The 14171-nt window shown below is 42.0% G+C and overlaps 4 protein-coding genes across 31 annotated transcripts in view; all 4 read right to left on the bottom strand.

Annotated features, from left to right (window-relative positions):
• Positions 1-14171, bottom strand: part of LOC120724149 (protocadherin gamma-C5-like) — a 301683-nt gene that overhangs the window by 120138 nt on the left and 167374 nt on the right. The gene's annotated exons all lie outside the window — the stretch shown is intronic.
• LOC120724176 (protocadherin beta-16-like) lies at positions 127-3175 on the bottom strand. The gene has a single exon (XM_040016224.1). It carries the CDS (start codon positions 2678-2680, stop codon positions 287-289), a length of 2394 nt encoding a protein of 797 aa, XP_039872158.1. The 5' UTR covers positions 2681-3175; the 3' UTR covers positions 127-286.
• On the bottom strand, positions 7609-11111 carry LOC120724167 (protocadherin gamma-A3-like). Its single transcript, XM_040016214.1, has one exon. The coding sequence runs from the start codon at positions 10741-10743 to the stop codon at positions 8305-8307; it is 2439 nt and encodes an 812-aa protein (XP_039872148.1). The 5' UTR covers positions 10744-11111; the 3' UTR covers positions 7609-8304.
• Positions 11587-14110, bottom strand: LOC120724160 (protocadherin gamma-A3-like). The gene has a single exon (XM_040016206.1). The coding sequence runs from the start codon at positions 14067-14069 to the stop codon at positions 11607-11609; it is 2463 nt and encodes an 820-aa protein (XP_039872140.1). The 5' UTR covers positions 14070-14110; the 3' UTR covers positions 11587-11606.

Below are 14171 nucleotides of genomic sequence, written 5' to 3'. Positions count from 1 at the left end.
CTACTAATGTTGCTATCCGTTGTTCTGAAGTGAAAGAACTCGATATCTGAAGCACACTGACTACCATCAGATGCCTTTAAAAAAAGAAAAGTCATTTATAAGACCTGTTAGTATTGTTCTTTTTTGTTGTGAAGTTAAGCACGAAGGTAGTGATAACATGTGACATAAACTGAAACGTATATTAACACATCCAACATAGCAGCTACCTTTGAGATCTAAAATGTCATTATCAGCAAATATTTTTTTTTAGTGCATTTAAAACATCTTACACACACTTAAATATATATTAAAGCCATCTAACCTCTAACGGAGAGTCTGATTCATCCAGGATACTCTTTTCACTCTGTATCCGCTGCATCGTTCCTGTAGAACTGGGGTCCATTATCAGCACATTCTGACTACCAGCTCTGCCGAACTTACAGTCACTCTTTCTGGAGTCAGTCGTCCTGCACACCTCGTAATTGTACACATGGGGCAGAGTCCCTGTCCCCAAAGTGTCTGAGTAACGTGGTGGATAATATGGAATGACAGGCAGGTTGGAGTGATACAGGATGCGAGACTGTCTCCACCTGTAGATTTTGACTGATATAATAACCACTAAACACGTGATGAAGAGGAAGGAAACTACAGCCAGAGCCAAGACTAAGTAAAAAGTCAGGTTGTCATTGTACTCCTTGTCGTGTGTCAAATCAGTGAACTCCAACAGCACTTCAGGGAAGCTGTCCGCCACCGCCACGTTAACAACGACTGTAGCTGAACGAGAGGGCTGCCCGTTGTCCTCCACTATGACAGTCAGTCTTTGTTTGACAGCATCTTTATCAGTGACTTGGCGGATAGTTCTGATTTCTCCATTCTGTAAGCCCACTTCAAACAGCGCCCTGTCTGTGGCTTTCTGCAGTTTATAGGAGAGCCAGGCATTCTGTCCAGAGTCCACATCAACAGCCACCACTTTAGTCACCAGATAGCCCACATCTGCTGAACGAGGCACCATTTCAGCCACTAGAGAGCCACCAGTCTGGACTGGGTACAGAACCTGAGGGGGGTTGTCGTTCTGGTCCCGGATCATTATTTTCACAGTCACGTTGCTGCTGAGTGGAGGAGAGCCTCCATCCTGCGCTTTTACGCGGAAGTGGAAGTCTTTGATATGCTCGTAATCAAAAGAGCGCACTGCATGGATGACTCCACTATCTGCACTAACGGACACGCATGAGGAGACTGGCACTCCGTTAACGGAGGAGTCCTCCAGTATGTAAGAAACACGGGCGTTCTGGTTCCAGTCAGCGTCTGTGGCTTTGACTGTGAATATAGAGAAACCTGGTGTGTTGTTTTCTACAATGTAGGCCTCATATGAGCTCCTCTCAAAGACAGGTGCGTTATCATTAACGTCTGAGATCTGTAAGGTGAGAGTGACGCTGCTGGAGAGGGAGGGCACTCCCTCATCAGAGCAGGTCACAGTGATGTTATACTCAGAGGCTCTCTCTCTGTCTAAATCACTGTCTGTTACAATAGTAAAGAAATTATTGCTCGATGATTTAATGGCGAAAGGCAGGTTGTCATTTAAAATACATATTACCTTTCCGTTTTCATTTGAGTCGGGATCGTGTATATTTAGCATTGTTAAGACCGTTCCCGGCTTCATATTCTCGGACACTGTATTTGATTTAGACATAATATTAATCGATGGAGGGTTGTCATTTTCATCTTTCACTTCCACTATCACTTTACATGCATCGGAGAGTCCCGCCTGATCTGACACCTGCACATCAATCTCGTAAACTCTCCGTTTTTCATAATCTATTTTTCCCTTTAGTGCCAATACTCCACTCTCAGGATCGATATCAAACAGATTTGATGCGGCGGACTTTGGGATTGCATATGCAATTTTTCCGTTATTTCCTTTATCCATATCAGTAGCACTTACAGTTGTAATTACGGTGCCAATAGCTGCATTTTCTTTAACGCTTTCTGTGTATTCAGGTTTTGAACAAACGGGCGCGTTGTCATTTGTGTCTAACACGGTAATGGTAATCTGCATTGTCCCTGACAGCTGTGGTTCACCGCCATCCAGAGCGGTTAGTATTAATGAGAAATGCTCACGCGTTTCTCGGTCTAGTGGTTTCTGTAAAACCATTTCGATGTGTTTAGTCCCCTCTCCTCGGCTGATGGTTTTTAAAACGAAATTATCGCTGGGATTTAGGGTGTAGCTGTCCAAACCGTTTACACCAACGTCATTGTCGATAGCCTTTTCTAGGATGAATCGAGCTCCGGTAAGAGCTGATTCGGATATTTCATATTTCATCTCACTTCTCTCAAATGTTGGGGGGTTGTCATTTATATCCGTGATTTCAACAGTCACCGTGTAAAACTCCATTGGATTTTCCAGGATCATTTGAAAATGGAGTGCGCATTGCATTGTTTGACCACATAGCGTTTCTCTGTCTATTCTGTCTTTAATAAGGAGCACCCCTCTTTCTCGCTTCAGTTCTATATACTCTTCAGTGTTGCCACTATAAATACGAGCTTTACCGGACTGCAGTCTGTCCACTCCTAATCCTAGATCATGGGCTATATTACCTATTAAAGCCCCCTTATTCATTTCCTCGGGAATGGAATAGCTGACTTGCCCTTGTACTGCATCGAGAGAAAGCACTGAGATAAAGAACAGCACTTGCCATCCCATCGTTCCGATTACAAAATCTTTGAAGAAAATTTAGAAAATCCTCCGTTTCTTCGACCCTGTTTCCAGTTTGGACTGTCAAATACAAGTGTACGGTCCTCAACAACGGCATTAATCCTTTTTTGTGAAACAAAAGAATCCCACCGTGCAGTCCTCGTCTGCTCTTCGTGGCAATCCCTGCTCTTAGCTCTGCTATAAAAGCACACTAATTTCGAATGTAATATGGTGACGTACAGGGGAGGTACTAAAACAAATGCACCCTAGACAACTCGATGGCTAACAGCGTCCCTGTCTGTTCAGTGGCGTGAACTGCACTGTATTCACTACACATTAAAAGTCGAGACATTTAACATACAGATATTTAGATGACATAAAATGGATTGTATTTGTTAGATCATGAAGCATTCACGTGCTCCTCAGAAAACACGTACGCCTACTGGCTTGCAGCAAGCCGAATATAAAATTGAGGAAATATCTATCTATCTATAGAAGAATATATATATATATATATATATATATATATCATACCTTTTGGCGGACTAACGTTCGGTGTTGATCAAGTTACTTGAAGGAAGTAATTCGTTACTTAGTTACTTTTTAAAAACATGATACACAACCTGAATAGGTAATAAAGCAATAGATCTTTCAGCGCAATTCTACGTTTTCTGCACAATCCATCATATAAAATGTAATCAAACGAAATCTCTTTTTAAAACTTCTTTTATTAGTTTTAATTTTTTTTTAAACATTTAAGCCTATTTCCTACATATTCCAGCATATAAAATAAAATATTTTTTGTGTTTACTCTCACTCTTTCAAATTGATGCCAGTAAAACACAGCACAAAATAAATAAAACCAAAGATTCAGCGGCACTGAGTCCTGTCGCTCTTAAATCTATTTTCACCTGTTTAGCAGGAGTGGCGCGGGTGGAGGTTTGCCCTGGTGCAGGTGTGCCGCAGCGGTCAAGTTAGTGTCCAGGATCGGGGGGTTTCTCTGTGAATTTCACATTCCCGTGACAGCGTGATAGGTACTTGCTCATAGGTTTAGGGGTTTTTTTTCGTGTAAAAAGAAGGTTTTTTCCCACGCAATGTACAGCAGACGCTAATGTTTTTGTCACCTTTTACATAATCAAACTGAAAGTAAGTCCAGTCCTTCCACGCTTTAAATGCTGTACGGTCATTTTCTCTCCCGCACTCGACATATTATCCATTGTTGATCTGCGCACGTCTGTTACCACGAACGTCGCACGCGCTTACGTCATTGTCATGAGACACTCTAGCAAACAAAATCACGGTTTATTAATAATGGATTGGATTTATATAGCGCTTTTCAAGGCACCCAAAGCCCTTTACAATGCCACTATTCATTCACTCTCGCATTCACACACTGGTGGAGGCAAGCTACAGTTGTATCCACAGCTGCCCTGGGGAAGACTGACAGAAGCGAGGCTGCCATATCGCGCCATCGGCCCCTCTGGCCAACACCAGTAAGCAGTAGGGTAAAGTGTCTTGCCCAAGGACACAACGACCAGGACAGAGATGCTGGGGATAGTAATCCCTTACTTTACGCGTTACTTGAAAAAAGGTAATCGGATTACAGTAATTCGCCCATCTCTGCTAATGATGGTGATCTGTGCTGCCCATGGTACTGAATTATCAAAAACTGTACAAAGTGGCTAATTTAAATTTCATTATGCTTTTCATCGTGAATCTGTAAAATCACGACATCATACACTCATTAGGGTGCTATGAAAATGTCTTAATACAAATGCTACACAAGTAGTCTGAAACTTTGGGAAGAAAGAAACAATACACAGAAGCAAGTGCTTGAAAGAGACACACACACACAAACACACAGAGAGAGAGAGAGAGAGATGCAACTGTTCAGTTCCATGCCTCCATAGTATTAGGACCGAACGAATGATAAAGAAATATAAAAGTATTTAAACACACAGAGACACTTTCAAAAAACAAATAAACGAGGACTCGAGCAAATTTATATTGTCTGATCGGAAAAATATGTTTTAAAAGCATCTCAAAAGAGCTTTGAGAGCAATGATTTTCAGAGAAGTCAAAAAACGTGACCATGCCCTGTGGTGCTGAAGGTGCTGAAAGTAGAATCCTGATAAAATAAACATTAAAATAAATGAATACACAGAAAGTAACAAAAACAAAACGTGTTACTCAAACTAACCTCTAACGGAGAGTCTGGTTCATCCAGGATGCTCTTTTCACTCTGTATCCGCTGCATCGTTCCTGTAGAACTGGGGTCCATTATCAGCACGTTCTGACTACCAGCTCTGCCGAACTTACAGTCACTCTTTCTGGAGTCAGTCGTCCTGCACACCTCGTAATTGTACACATGTGGCAGAGTCCCTGTCCCCAAAGTGTCTGAGTAACGTGGTGGATAATATGGAATGACAGGCAGGTTGGAGTGATACAGGATGCGAGACTGTCTCCACCTGTAGATTTTGACTGATATAATAACCACTAAACACGTGATGAAGAGGAAGGAAACTACAGCCAGAGCCAAGACTAAGTAAAAAGTCATGTTGTCATTGTACTCCTTGTCGTGTGTCAAATCAGTGAACTCCGACAGCACTTCAGGGAAGCTGTCCGCCACCGCCACGTTAACAACGACTGTAGCTGAACGAGAGGGGTGCCCGTTGTCCTCCACTATGACAGTCAGTCTTTGTTTGACAGCATCTTTATCAGTGACTTGGCGGATAGTTCTGATTTCTCCATTCTGTAAGCCCACTTCAAACAGCGCCCTGTCTGTGGCTTTCTGCAGTTTATAGGAGAGCCAGGCATTCTGTCCAGAGTCCACATCAACAGCCACCACTTTCGTCACCAGATAGCCCACATCTGCTGAACGAGGCACCATTTCAGCCACCAGAGAGCCACCAGTCTGGACTGGGTACAGAACCTGAGGGGGGTTGTCGTTCTGGTCCCGGATCATTATTTTCACAGTCACGTTGCTGCTGAGTGGAGGAGAGCCTCCATCCTGAGCTTTTACGCGGAAGTGGAAATCTTTGATCTGCTCGTAGTCAAAAGAGCGCACTGCATGGATGACTCCACTATCTGCACTAACAGACACAAAAGAAGAGACTGGCACTCCGTTAACGGAGGAGTCCTCCAGTATGTAAGAAACACGGGCATTCTGGTTCCAGTCAGCGTCTGTGGCTTTGACTGTGAATATAGAGAGACCTGGTGTGTTGTTTTCTACAATGTAGGCCTCATACGAGCTCCTCTCAAAGACAGGTGCGTTATCATTAACGTCTGAGATCAGTAAGGTGAGAGTGACACTCTTGGAGAGGGAGGGTAGTCCCTCATCAGAGCAGGTCACAGTGATGTTATACGCAGACTTTGTCTCTCTATCTAAATCACTGTCTGTTATTAATGTAAAGAAATTATTTGATGTTGATATAATTTTAAAGTGATCATAGTCATCCAAAAAGCATCGGACTTTGCCATTTTCATTTGAATCTGGATCTTGGACGTTCATCATCGTCAGAACAGTGCCCGGTTTAACATCCTCAGCTACAGTGGAAGACGTTGACATAATATTAATTGCTGGTGGGTTATCGTTTGTGTCCAGCACCTCAATCAGAACTTTACACACATCAGCGTTACCGCCTTCATCTGACGCTTGCACATCTATTTCAAAATGGCGAAATTTTTCGTAATCTAGTTCTCCCACTAATGTAAACATCCCACTTTTTTCGTCTATATTGAATAACTCTAGTGCTCCCTTTGGAGCATTAGAAATTGAGTATCGCACCTGCCCATGTAGTCCTTCATCGGCATCAGATGCGGTCACGGTCGTGAGAATAGTCCCTTTAGACGAATCCTCCTTTACATTTGTCTTATACTCTACTTGAGAACAAACAGGCGCATTGTCATTTGCATCCAGAACGGTCACAATAATTTCAATGGTTCCGGAAAGCTGCGGATTACCACCATCTAAAGCAGACAACACTAAAGATACACGGTCCTGCTTTTCTCGATCGAGAGCCTTCTTTAAAACCATTTCAACATTTCTACTGCTACCGATCCGATAAGGATTTAGAATGAATATGTCACTTTGACTCAGCGAATAGCCCTGAAGCCCGTTAGTGCCCACGTCATCATCAATAGCTTTTTCTAAAACAAATTTTGACCCAATTTGAGCCATCTCGCTTATATCAAATTTCATTTTGCTGTTTTTAAAAACTGGAGAATTGTCATTAACGTCAGTGATCTCAACAGTGATGCTATAAAATTGCATAGGATTCTCCAAAATTATTTGAAAATCAAGAGCACAGGGCGTCGTCTGCCCACAGAGCGCTTCTCTGTCTATTCGCTCTTTTATTAGAAGGACTCCCTTTTCTTTATCGAGCTCGATGTGTTCTGTACCTTCTCCTGTATATATACGAGCTCTTCCTGATTTAAGTCGTTTCACATCTAAACCTAAATCTTGTGCTATGTTACCGACCAAAGATCCTTTCGCCATTTCCTCAGGAATTGAGTAGCTGACCTGGCCAAAAACCATGCAGAGAGAAAGAATCGAGAAAAATAACATTAAACCGACTTGCCGTGTCATTGTTCAGTCAGACAGTTTCCCTTCCAAACAAAGAAATGTGGAATCCGTTATCCAAAAAAACAAAAAACAAAAAACAAAAAAGATTTTAGACACAAACTTCAGCAAATAGAAACAATAAAAACTCCAATGAATGCTGAATAGATTCCTGGTGTCTCCGACTTTGATAATATCTTCATCCAAACTGTGCCTTTCTGATATGTTCTCCTTCCTCTGTGACATAACGAGGTGGTGGGAAGGTACTGCTGTAATATGCACTAAAATCTCAGCACACTGGTCATCAGCGTCCCCGTGAGTCGGATGCACGGAACTACATAAACTATTATACACAGACATTCTTTTTTGGCTCATGTTTCATGCGATTGATTACTATATTTGGTTAGATATGTGAACACTAGAAAGAAATAACTTGGTCCATAAGACAGTGAAATGTCTTATTTGTGTTGCAGAAGAAAAATTTGGGTATTTTGATTTCCTGCTTTATATCCAGACAGAAACGAGAGCAAGCCAGCTATTGAAACAGATCAAAACAGGACGAGAGACAATAAAGCAAAACACCAACAAAGTGCGCTGAATTTTGCTTTCTGTGGTACTTACTGGCACAAAACGGAGAGACAACAAAAAAAGCATGTTTAACATTTAAAACTTAAATCCACATGAGCAATTATTAGTTTATAACATTATTGTTTTCAAGTGTTCATTCTAAAGTCCATAGCAAAAATTATGTAAATATTAAGTAAATGGCTTATTATTGTGATTCACAAAAAGTATAAACGGAAAAAAAGAATACACAAAAATCTTTAGACTGTTATAATGCAAAAAGTGCAACAAGGATTTGACTATAAAATGCAGGACTAAGTGCAGCAGGTGCATTGCAATACATTCCATGTACATCTACCCCATAACGAATTAAGCAGCACTTCAAATGGGAGGATTAACTTTTAATTAAAGGAGCTGTCAACGACTTATGTTTCTGAAAACATCTGATGAATTACCATGACGCAATTGAATCCATTAAAAGACACAGACACAGGTTATGGTCAGTATTTCAGGACCTCACCTCTAGAGGAGAGTCTGGTTCATCCAGGATGCTCTTTTCACTCTGTATCCGCTGCATCGTTCCTGTAGAACTGGGGTCCATTATCAGCACGTTCTGACTACCAGCTCTGCCGAACTTACAGTCACTCTTTCTGGAGTCAGTCGTCCTGCACACCTCGTAATTGTAAACATGTGGAAGAGTCCCTGTCCCCAAAGTGTCTGAGTAACGTGGTGGATAATATGGAATGACAGGCAGGTTGGAGTGATACAGGATGCGAGACTGTCTCCACCTGTAGATTTTGACTGATATAATAACCACTAAACACGTGATGAAGAGGAAGGAAACTACAGCCAGAGCCAAGACTAAGTAAAAAGTCAGGTTGTCATTGTACTCCTTGTCGTGGGTCAACTCAGTGAACTCCGACAGCACTTCAGGGAAGCTGTCCGCCACCGCCACGTTAACAACGACCGTAGCAGAACGAGAGGGCTGCCCGTTGTCCTCCACTATAACAGTCAGTCTTTGCTTGACAGCATCTTTATCAGTGACTTGGCGGATAGTTCTGATTTCTCCATTCTGTAAGCCCACTTCAAACAGCGCCCTGTCTGTGGCTTTCTGCAGTTTATATGAGAGCCAGGCATTCTGTCCAGAGTCCACATCAACAGCCACCACTTTCGTCACCAGATAGCCCACATCTGCTGAACGAGGCACCATTTCAGCCACCAGAGAGCCACCAGATTGGACTGGGTACAGAACCTGAGGATGGTTGTCGTTCTGGTCCTGGATAAATATTATTACAGACGCATTGCTGCTGAGTGGAGGAGAGCCTCCATCCTGCGCTTTGACTTTGAATTTAAGTTGTTTAATTTGTTCATAATCAAACGAGCGTACTGCGTGTATCACTCCGGTTTCAGAATTTATTGACACAAAAGAAGAAACTGAGCTTCCACTGACTTCGGCATCGTCTATAAAATATGAGATTCTCGCGTTTTGATTCCAATCATGATCTCGTGCGCTGACTGTGAATATTGACCCCCCCGGGACATTATTTTCAACGACATAGGCCGAATATTTAGGTTTGGTAAAGAGCGGCGCATTATCATTCACATCAGAAATTTTTAGATGCAAATTTGTTTGTGTAGAAAGGGGGGGTGACCCTGAATCGGTTGCAGTTATTGTTATGTTGTATTCAGGTTTAGTTTCTCGATCAAAAGCTACATCTGAGAGCAAATTGTAATAATCGGTCAAAGAAGACTGGATTTTAAATGGGAGATTAGAATCTATGGAGCACGTTATATGACCGTTTCTTTCTGAGTCTGCATCTTTAACATTAAAAACAGCTATAGTTGTACCCGGAGAAACATCCTCTGAAATGATGCTCGAAAATGACATTATACTTATAAGGGGCGCATTATCATTTATGTCCAGGACCTCAACGACAACTTTGGTTGCATCACTCAGTCCTCCCTGGTCTTTGGCGATCACTCTTATTTCATACTTCTTGTCTTTTTCAAAATCAATGTTATCAACAACAGTAATTTTTCCGGAGGAACTATCAATTTCAAATTTTTCCGCGGATTTCCCCTTTACGTTAGAAAACGTGTAGGAAACCAAGCCATTTGAACCACTGTCTGCATCTGAAGCATTCACTGTAGTTATATAGGTGCCTATTGGCGCATTTTCTGCTACAGTAGCTTTATATAGCGATTGATTAAAAACAGGAGGATTATCGTTGACATCAAGAACAGTGATCTCTATGTTCACTGTACCAGATCGCCGTGGAGTTCCTCCATCTACTGCAATCAGCTTTAAGGAGAGGTGTGGGTTCAACTCTCTGTCTAAAGGCTTCTGTAAAATCATTACAGCGAATCTAACTCCGTCGGCGTTAGAGAGCTGCTTTAAGACAAAATTATCATCAGGGGACAAAACATAATTTTGCAAGCTGTGAATTCCTGAATCGGGGTCATATGCGCTTTCTAAATCAAAATGAGAACCCACTGTAGCAGATTCACTAATTTCTAGTTTAATCACGTTACTTTTGAACGTCGGTGCATGGTCGTTTATGTCTAATATTTCTACTGTCACTCTGTGCAGTTCAATGGGATTTTCTAAAATAATTTCAAAGCTTAAACTGCATGGCATTACGTCTCCGCAAAGCTCTTCTCTGTCAATTCTCTCCTTCACGACTAGAATCCCTTTGTCTGCCTTCAGCTCTGTGTACTGACTGGTTTCTCCGCTCACGATCCGGGCCCGGCCAGAACGGAGCCTTCTCAGATCTAAACCGAGGTCTTGTGCTACATTACCGATAAGAGAACCTTCCTTCATCTCCTCTGGTACTGAATAACGGATTTGGCCTCTGATGGTGGAAATCATGAAGACAAAGATGAAGAGAAGCCATGTCGTCGTTTCACACATCAGCCGTTTTCGGAATGGCTGCTGCTGTATCCCCATGTTGCTACTAAAATAAATCCAAAACACGACTTGAGATCAGTCGGTCACACATAAAAAAAGCAAATTGGATCCCAGTTCAATGGCGATGCGCCTTTAACTGTTAAAACGGTTGGATTGCTATTAAACAGGCAGATTCACTGCGACTCTCTCCAACGTCTCTCTGAATAAAGATTGGTTTTAGACCTCTCCTCTTTCTCTCGGCTGTCTGTAACAACACCACAACGTTTTCCTGATCAACAGCGTCCCTTAGAGTCCAAACCGAGTAGAGAAGCGAATACACTGCAAATGCATAAAAAACAACTATGCAACATACTGCGGGAACAGAACAACTCAACTATAGATTAGTTGCAAATAATATTAACAGAAGAAATATATAGCACCAGATGTAGCATAAAGACACATACTGTATACCAAATGAGACCAAAGGCGATATATAACAACTTTAGAAGAATAAGCTTTAATTAGCTCTAAACTTCTAAACACTTTAAAGAGATAGTGAAATAAATACAAAGGTTAAAGAAGAGCAGTGATTACAAGGAAAAGCCGGTATATTTAGTAGACAAACCTCAAAAGAACAAAAACACGAGGAAACTGTAAATATTTATGAATAGGATTTAGTACATTTAAAATGTGGAAAAACATCGGCATAATTTGTGTATCCCACTTCGCTTGGCAGTGTAATAATTATAATCAAAATACTGATAATATGTTAATAGAAAATATAACATCACGATATTGTTTGAGAATATAGATAGGATAATCATTTTTAAAGTTCTTCATGTGAATGCAAAAACTATGTCAACTGAGGGAAAGTAAGTGTACTGTCCATGGTGCTGAAAACGAAAACTTACTGTGCCACTAAACTAAAGCGCTGAAAAGGAAAAACTAACCTCTAGAGGAGAGTCTGGTTCATCCAGGATGCTCTTTTCACTCTGTATCCGCTGCATCGTTCCCGTAGAACTAGGATCCATAATCAGCACGTTCTGACTACCAGCTCTGTCGAACTTACAGTCACTCTTTCTGGAGTCAGTCGTCCTGCACACCTCGTAATTGTACACATGTGGCAGAGTCCCTGTCCCCAAAGTGTCTGAGTAACGTGGTGGATAATATGGAATGACAGGCAGGTTGGAGTGATACAGGATGCGAGACTGTCTCCACCTGTAGATTTTGACTGATATAATAACCACTAAACACGTGATGAAGAGGAAGGAAACTACAGCCAGAGCCAAGACTAAGTAAAAAGTCAGGTTGTCATTGTACTCCTTGTCGTGGGTCAACTCAGTGAAATCTGACAGCACTTCAGGGAAGCTGTCCGCCACCGCCACGTTAACAACGACTGTAGCTGAACGAGAGGGCTGCCCGTTGTCCTCCACTATAACAGTCAGTCTTTGTTTGACAGCATCTTTATCAGTGACTTGGCGGATAGTTCTGATTTCTCCATTCTGTAAGCCCACTTCAAACAGCGCCCTGTCTGTGGCTTTCTGCAGTTTATAGGAGAGCCAGGCATTCTGTCCAGAGTCCACATCAACAGCCACCACCTTAGTCACCAGATAGCCGACATCTGCTGAACGAGGCACCATTTCAGCCACCAGAGAGCCACCAGTCTGGACTGGGTACAGAACCTGAGGGGGGTTGTCGTTCTGGTCCTGGATAATTATTTTTACACTCGCATTGCTGCTGAGTGGAGGAGAGCCTCCATCCTGTGCTCTGACCAAAAACTTAAGCTCTTTAAGTTGTTCATAATCAAAAGAGCGAACTGCGTGAATAGTTCCAGTTTCGGCATTAATGGACACATAAGAAGAGGTTGGATTGCCACTGATCTGTGTTTCTTCGAGAAAATATGATATTCTAGCGTTTTGATTCCAGTCACTGTCTCGTGCGCTGACCGAAAATATGGACATTCCCGGGGAATTGTTTTCTGTAATGTAAGCAAGGTAGCTGTTTTTATCAAATAATGGCGCATTGTCATTAACATCAGAAATTCTCAGTCGTAAAACTGTTGTGCTTGACAAGGATGGCGTTCCTGAGTCACTCGCCCTTACAGTTATGTTATACTCAGGTTCAAGTTCCCTGTCAAAAGCTGACACTGTTATCAATGCATAGTAATTAGTTATTGTGGATTTCACTTTAAACGGGAGAGCGCTGTCTGTTGCGCAGCTAATTTGACCATTTTGTTCTGAGTCTGCATCTATTACGTTTATTATTGCGACTGTGGTGCCAGAAGGAGAATCTTCCGGCACAGGACTGGAGAATGACATCACATTTATAACAGGTGCGTTATCATTGACGTCTATAATCTCAATTAGAACTTTGCTCGAATCTGTTAGACCTCCTTGGTCCGTAGCTTCAATCATAATTTCGTGTTTCTTTTCTTTTTCATAATCTAGGTGCCCTGCGAGTGTTATAGTTCCCATAGCTTCATCTAAATGAAATTTGTCAGCCAGCTGTTCTTTCATGTTTGAAAATCTATATGTAACAAGACCGTTTGACCCGATGTCTGCATCGCTTGCATTCACTGTCGTGATGTAGGTACCTCTTAATGAATTTTCCAAAACGGCAGCCCTGTAGAAAGACTGGTTAAACACTGGAGGGTTATCATTAACATCCAGCACTGTAATATCTATATTTACAGTACCAGATCTATGCGGAGTTCCACCGTCTATAGCGATGAGCTTCAGTGATATTTTTGGCTCACTTTCTCTATCTAACGGTTTTTGTAACACCATCTCAGCATATTTTCTACCATCTGGACTTGAGTGTTGTTTCAGACCAAACATGTCATTTGTGTTTAATATGTATTTTTGTAGACCATTACTGCCCACATCTGCGTCCTCGGCGCTGGCCAATAAAAATCGCGATCCCAGTGTCGCAGACTCGCTAATTTCAAATTTCATTTCTTCCTTCCTAAATGTCGGGGAGTTGTCGTTTATGTCAGTTATCTCTACTGTTACTCGGTGCAGCTCCATGGGATTTTCTAAAATAACCTCAAAGCTGAAGCTACACGGTGTTACGTCTCCACAAAGCTGCTCTCGGTCTATCCTCTCGTTCACGACTAAAATGCCTTTGTCTGTTTTCAGCTCCGTGAACTGGATGCTTTGTCTGGTCACAATACGGGCACGGCCAGAACGAAGCCTTTGCACATCCAGACCGAGATCTTGAGCTACATTTCCAATAAGAGAGCCCCTTTTCAGCTCCTCTGGGATTGTATACCTGATTTGTCCAAACACGATGTGACTGAGACAGCCCAGAAACAGCAGAAAGGGCCATACTGACCTGAAATTCAAACGCCATTTTACACACGACAGAGGCGAGTTTTTAAACGCCATTGCACACACAAAAAACGAAAATTGCACAAAATCCTCTTGTAAACGATCCACAAAGAACAAAGGCTGTTATATCCAGTATCCTTTGATTTTTAAGTCCTTGCT

This window comes from Simochromis diagramma, unplaced genomic scaffold (assembly GCF_900408965.1).
Source record: "Simochromis diagramma unplaced genomic scaffold, fSimDia1.1 OVJJ01000685.1, whole genome shotgun sequence".
Lineage (NCBI taxonomy): Eukaryota > Metazoa > Chordata > Actinopteri > Cichliformes > Cichlidae > Simochromis > Simochromis diagramma.
This window is presented reverse-complemented; position numbering and strand designations above follow the sequence as displayed.

Excerpts from the sequence above, each read along its gene's own strand:
- LOC120724167 (XM_040016214.1), bottom strand. The coding sequence starts at position 10,743 with ATGGGGATACAGCAGCAGCCATTCCGAAAACGGCTGATGTGTGAAACG.
- LOC120724160 (XM_040016206.1), bottom strand. The coding sequence starts at position 14,069 with ATGGCGTTTAAAAACTCGCCTCTGTCGTGTGTAAAATGGCGTTTGAAT.
- LOC120724176 (XM_040016224.1), bottom strand. The coding sequence starts at position 2,680 with ATGGGATGGCAAGTGCTGTTCTTTATCTCAGTGCTTTCTCTCGATGCA.